We start from the raw sequence: 6550 nt of genomic DNA on the forward strand, positions 1-6550 counted from the left end.
AATTTGGGGTAGGGTATGCTATAAAATTATAAACAAATAGGTCCTAACATAAAATGACTTAGCCTATACTAGTGGTGTTTTTGAAAGTTTATCAAAGGGACGTAACCAAAATGATTGTTCAAAACACTGTGATTTCTTTGTAGACTAAGACTACAGGTAAAACCCCACAACATCGCCTAATATTTTGTGTGCATAGTTTAGCTGGGGAGGAGAGGGAGGCGGGACTAGCTACGTTGACTGACGCTGACATAATCGAAAGCCCCGTTTGCTGTTTCCTGTTCCACCACCAAACAACCTATAACAACACACGTGAACGACTAATCTGACGTCTTCAGGCAAAAATGCCACAAACGGTCAACTGTAACTTCTAAATATTTACTCAAAATGGTTTGGATCAGTAGGATGTGTTGTCGGAAGGTTAGTAACCCACTGTTACATTGTATTTCGCTAACAAGCTACGTTAGCTATACCAAATATATTTATAATTATAACTAACCCCTCCTGTTTGTGGCTCTACTATCCAGGTAGCCATGCTAGCTAGCTTAGTTTGCTAGTCGTAGGTGGTCTTCTGTTGCCCTTCACGGTCAGTTTCGTAGACAGGACTAGTTGGTTGTGGTGTTCTATCAGTCTTACAAGGTCGTTTCTACAATTAACTTGCTAGTTATGGAAATGGAAAAGGCTACACGGCTAAACTTAGAGTTACTGTCCACGTCATTGTAGAAGACATTACAATATATTAGTGTTGTAGATACTTCAGTTGTCTGACGCAAAGTGTGAAATGATGTCATCACTACTCTCTTTTCTCTAGTACGGTAACTTCGTGGACAACCTGCGTCTGTATGTGCGAGGGGGCAGTGGGGGGATGGGGCTGCCCCGTCTGGGGGGTCAGGGGGGGAAAGGGGGAGACGTGTGGGTGGTGGCTCAGAAGGAGATGACTCTGAAGAGGGTCAAGGATAAGTACCCCCAGAAACGCTTCATCGCTGGAGTAGGAACCAACAGCAGGTATGTCTGGACCACAACTCACTGGGTGGACGGTGAGCTCACCGGTAGATCACTTACATATGTAGGCGGCACACATATTGGATAATGCACAAAAGCATTGTACAACAATTATGGCCAATATCCCTTTTGGAAGAATCATGACCTGAATTACCAGCAATCGTGTGTGTTTTCGCGTGTGTGTGTAGTGTCCGTGCTCTGAGGGGGCAGAAAGGAGCGGACCAAGAAGTCTTTGCTCCTCCTGGCATTACTGTCACCAATGATGATGGAATGGTCCTCGGTAAGTCTTTACACATGATACACCTCCTTCACTGACACAAGGCACTGTGTATTGGTTGAAGATGATCTAGATGTCTGCACTCAGGATGAGAGTGTTGGGTGTAAATTTAACTGACCATAGCTCATCAATCCCCTCCATAGGTAAGCTGAACACTGAGGGAGATCGTGTGCTGGTGGCAAGAGGGGGTCAAGGAGGCTCTTACCACTCAGAGTTTCTGCCCAGTAAGGGCCAGACCAGACAGATACGACTGGACCTCAAACTCATTGCTGACCTCGGCCTGGTGGGGTGAGACAGGACACACACACACACACACACACACACACACACACACACACACACACAATCATACACACACAATCATACAGGAACATATTGACTTCATGATTTCCCCCTCCATCACTACCAGGTTCCCCAATGCGGGAAAATCCTCTCTACTGACCGCCCTGTCTCACGCCAAACCCCAGATTGCGAGCTATGCCTGTGAGTATTGAGTAAATATGTACACACCACATCCCTCTGAAGTGAATGTTCCATATATTACCCAGTTTTTTTGTCAAATGTTTGAGTGGAGGATGATACCATGATGTTTGAGTTATTTATGAATGGTAAATGTTTGTTGTCGTTCTGCAGTCACCACTCTGAGACCAGAGATTGGCAAGGTCATGTATGAAGACCATAAACAGGTAAGAGAAGCAGATGAGGTCACTTCCTCCCTTTTGTGCGAGTCAATATTTTCCTTCACCTGATTGGTTCATTCTCAAGATTGTCTTCTGGTTTGTCCATACTCGGTGTTCTCTCTCCTCTCATTGGTTCAATCTGAGTTCTCTCCTCTGATTGGTCCATTTGGTGTTCTGTCCTCGGATTGGTGTAGATCTCAGTGGCAGACCTCCCAGGGCTGATAGAGGGGGCCCACATGAATAGAGGCATGGGCCACCAGTTCCTCAAACACGTTGAGAGGACCAGACAGCTGCTCTTTGTGGTTCGACCTAAACACAAACACAATTTATGGTCAAAGTCTCAAGGAGATTTGTGGTGCGAAAACCTCTAGCTGTAATACTGATGAAGTCTCTCTTCTCTCTCTGGTCATAGGTGGACGTTTGTGGTTTCCAGCTGGCAAGCAAAACGCCCTTTAGGTCTGCTTTTGAGGCTGTTCAACTTTTAATTAAAGTGAGGCTAGCAGGACACATCTACACAGAAACCTCTCCCTCCTCCCTCCGAGCACCAGTATCATAATATTTTCTCTCTCTCCTTATCCCACTCTCTCTCGACCCCTCCTATAGGAGTTGGAGCTGTATAAGGAGGATCTCCCGTGTAAGCCTGCTGTGTTGGTGGTCAATAAGATGGACCTGCCTGATGCAGAGGACAAACTCACAGAGCTGCAGGAGCAACTCCTAAACCCACACGGTAATCTAATGATATACGTAGATTCTAAATCTAGGTAATTAAGGTGTACGATCTGTGACATTAGACTACTCATAGTGCCCCCCTGGTGTGCTTCTCCCTTTCAGAGTTCTCCCACCTGTTACCTGACGATATGCTTCCTAAGAACAACATGGTCTTCAGACACGTGGTTCCTATCTCAGCTGCCACCGGTTTTGGCATCGCACACCTCAAGACCTGTATCCGCCAATCACTAGACAAGGATGCCTCTATGGCAACGGACTCCCTGCACCGTGATAGGCTACAGGCACTGAGAGGGGCGGTCCCAGCCAAGAACACACTCACATGGGGCCCCACCGCCTCAGTTTGAGCTGAACTGTGGAACATTCAGGGTTAGTATGTTCTGCAGTTTTGAAAAAGGGTTTGAACTTTATTCATGTTCACTCAGTGTGGAACGTTTTCAATATTGTGGAAGTCAGGGTGATGTTCCTACCTATCATACCCTAGGTAGGATGACTCCTCAACATTCATCCTGGCTCTGCACCCTGCTTGAGACTATCTATGGAAAACACTAACGATGATGTCACCCACAGTCATAACCCAGGCGAGGGTGTTGCCGTCCTGCCTTCCCCTTATGACCACACTATGGACAGAGTTACAGACGTTGAGGAAGAGGGCTGACACCCACAGTCATAACCCAGGCGAGGGTGTTGCCGTCCTGCCTTCCCCTTATGACCACACTATGGACAGAGTTACAGACGTTGAGGAAGAGGGCTGACAAAAAGGGGGGGGAGTACGTTTGTGTTTTTCTGCTGGATGTTGTCTCTGACTGTTTGATGTAATATGTTGCTTTTCCACCATGTAGTAATAAACATGTTAATTAATGCTGCCTCCTTTAGCAATAACCTCACCTTAAGGGACACTAAACATACATACACAGAAAATATCAATGAAAGTTTTATTTTATATTAAATATATTACAATACTGAATGATATTGTAAGAAAAAAAATATGGGCATTGATTTTTGCATTGTCAGTCATTGTACAGCATACAGTAAAAGACAAGTGCTGTAATTATACAGTGGGGTCTTAATGATTGACACCCTCCATAAAGATGAGCAATAATGATTGTATGAAATAATTCAACTACTAAGCTATATTGTATTTTTTTAAGGGGGAAACGATTGATTGTATTGGTATAAAATGATTTATACCAATACAGTTGCTCAGTGAAAGATTGTTTAACAAGTAATACTTATTTTTCTCAAAGGAATGTCAAATTTGACACCCCTAAAGATTCTTAGAAATAAAGTCAGTCCAAAATAAATTTGGTCCCGTATTCCTAGCACGCAATGACACATTTTTGTTGCATCCAACAAGTTTTTAGAGTCACAAGCTTGGTGTGGTCATTGTGTGCTGTAGGAATATGGGCCCGAATATGAAACTTTTGACTACTTTATAAGAACCCTTTGGCGTTTCAATCATTCTGACCCCTAACATTTTGAGGTAGATCTTTCTCTGAGCAAAATTATTTTTATCAAATAATATAGATTCCCAATTTTGTTTTGTTACATACAATTTAGTTCAGTATTTGAATTATCATTACTGCCCATCTTTATGCAGGGTGTCAATCATTTGGGACTGTATATATATTTTGTAGCGGTACATATGAGGGTTAAGGTCACAGTAGGAGCATACTGCAGCAGGATGGGACTGCATGGTGCATTCAGAGGCCTGATATAACCTACATCTCAGACTGCATGGTGCATTCAGAGGCCTGATATAACCTACATCTCAGACTGCATGGTGCATTCAGAGGCCTGATATAACCTACATCTCAGACTGCATGGTGCATTCAGAGGCCTGATATAACCTACATCTCAGACTGCATGGTGCATTCAGAGGCCTGATATAACCTACATCTCAGTAGACTGCATGGTGCATTCAGAGGCCTGATATAACCTACGTCTCAGACTGCATGGTGCGTTCAGAGGCTTGATATAACCTACATCTCAGACTGCATGGTGCGTTCAGAGGCCTGATATAACCTACATCTCAGACTGCATGGTGCGTTCAGAGGCCTGATATAACCTACGTCTCAGACTGCATGGTGCGTTCAGAGGCTTGATATAACCTACATCTCAGACTGCATGGTGCGTTCAGAGGCTTGATATAACCTACATCTCAGACTGCATGGTGCGTTCAGAGGCCTGACATAACCTACATCTCAGACTGCATGGTGCATTCAGAGGCCTAATATAACCTACATCTCAGACTGCATGGTGCGTTAAGAGGCCTGATATAACCTACGTCTCAGACTGCATGGTTCATTCAGAGGCCTGATATAACCTACATCTCAGACTGCATGGTGCGTTCAGAGGCCTGATATAACCTACATCTCAGACTGCATGGTGGATTCAGAGGCCTGATATAACCTACATCTCAGTAGACTGCATGGTGCGTTCAGAGGCCTGATATAACCTACATCTCAGTAGACTGCATGGTGCATTCAGAGGCCTGATATAACCTACATCTCAGTAGACTGCATGGTGCGTTCAGAGGCCTGATATAACCTACGTCTCAGACTGCATGGTTCATTCAGAGGCCTGATATAACCTACATCTCAGACTGCATGGTGCGTTCAGAGGCCTGACATAACCTACATCTCAGACTGCATGGTGCGTTCAGAGGCCTGATATAACCTACATCTCAGACTGCATGGTGCGTTCAGAGGCCTGATATAACCTACGTCTCAGACTGCATGGTGCGTTCAGAGGCCTGATATAACCTACGTCTCAGACTGCATGGTTCATTCAGAGGCCTGATATAACCTACATCTCAGACTGCATGGTGCGTTCAGAGGCCTGATATAACCTACATCTCAGACTGCATGGTGGATTCAGAGGCCTGATATAACCTACATCTCAGTAGACTGCATGGTGCGTTCAGAGGCCTGATATAACCTACATCTCAGTAGACTGCATGGTGCATTCAGAGGCCTGATATAACCTACATCTCAGTAGACTGCATGGTGCGTTCAGAGGCCTGATATAACCTACCTCTCAGTAGACTGCATGGTGCGTTCAGAGGCCTGATATAACCTACATCTCAGACTGCATGGTGGATTCAGAGGCCTGATATAACCTACATCTCAGTAGACTGCATGGTGCGTTCAGAGGCCTGATATAACCTACATCTCAGTAGACTGCATGGTGCATTCAGAGGCCTGATATAACCTACATCTCAGACTGCATGGTGCATTCAGAGGCCTGATATAACCTACATCTCAGTAGACTGCATGGTGCATTCAGAGGCCTGATATAACCTACATCTCAGACTGCATGGTGCATTCAGAGGCCTGATATAACCTACATCTCAGTAGACTGCATGGTGCATTCAGAGGCCTGATATAACCTACATCTCAGTAGACTGCATGGTGCGTTCAGAGGCCTGATATAACCTACATCTCAGTAGACTGCATGGTGCATTCAGAGGCCTGATATAACCTACATCTCAGACGGCATGGTGCATTCAGAGGCCTGATATAACCTACATCTCAGTAGACTGCATGGTGCATTCAGAGGCCTGATATAACCTACATCTCAGTAGACTGCATGGTGCATTCAGAGGCCTGATATAACCTACATCTCAGTAGACTGCATGGTGCATTCAGAGGCCTGATATAACCTACATCTCAGTAGACTGCATGGTGCATTCAGAGGCCTGATATAACCTACATCTCAGTAGACTGCATGGTGCGTTCAGAGGCCTGATATAACCTACCTCTCAGTAGACTGCATGGTGCGTTCAGAGGCCTGATATAACCTACTTCTCCACAGGCTATGGCTGGGTGCTGGGTGCTTGGTTGTATTGATACATTCAAGAATCTGT

General features: G+C 45.0%; 1 protein-coding gene across 4 annotated transcripts; it reads left to right on the forward strand.

The window, feature by feature from the left end:
- Positions 1-239: 239 nt before the first annotated feature.
- On the forward strand, positions 240-3548 carry LOC118381640 (GTP-binding protein 10-like). Of its 4 annotated transcripts, none has more exons than XM_035768555.2 (11): positions 240-417; positions 809-1002; positions 1188-1279; positions 1420-1564; positions 1686-1759; positions 1910-1962; positions 2151-2258; positions 2369-2446; positions 2560-2683; positions 2788-3051; positions 3167-3548. In XM_035768555.2, the coding sequence occupies exons 1-10, from the start codon at positions 385-387 to the stop codon at positions 3027-3029; spliced, it is 1143 nt and encodes a 380-aa protein (XP_035624448.2). In that variant the 5' UTR covers positions 240-384; the 3' UTR covers positions 3030-3051; positions 3167-3548. The 4 variants fall into 4 exon arrangements, with proteins under 4 accessions (XP_035624448.2, XP_052358592.1, XP_035624447.2 ...); XM_052502632.1 differs by having other exon boundaries at positions 3350-3548; XM_052502631.1 differs by having other exon boundaries at positions 241-417; positions 3253-3548.
- Positions 3549-6550: the final 3002 nt, after the last annotated feature.

The sequence above is a fragment of the Oncorhynchus keta genome, unplaced genomic scaffold (genome assembly GCF_023373465.1).
Source record: "Oncorhynchus keta strain PuntledgeMale-10-30-2019 unplaced genomic scaffold, Oket_V2 Un_contig_1599_pilon_pilon, whole genome shotgun sequence".
NCBI classification, from domain to species: Eukaryota; Metazoa; Chordata; class Actinopteri; order Salmoniformes; family Salmonidae; genus Oncorhynchus; species Oncorhynchus keta.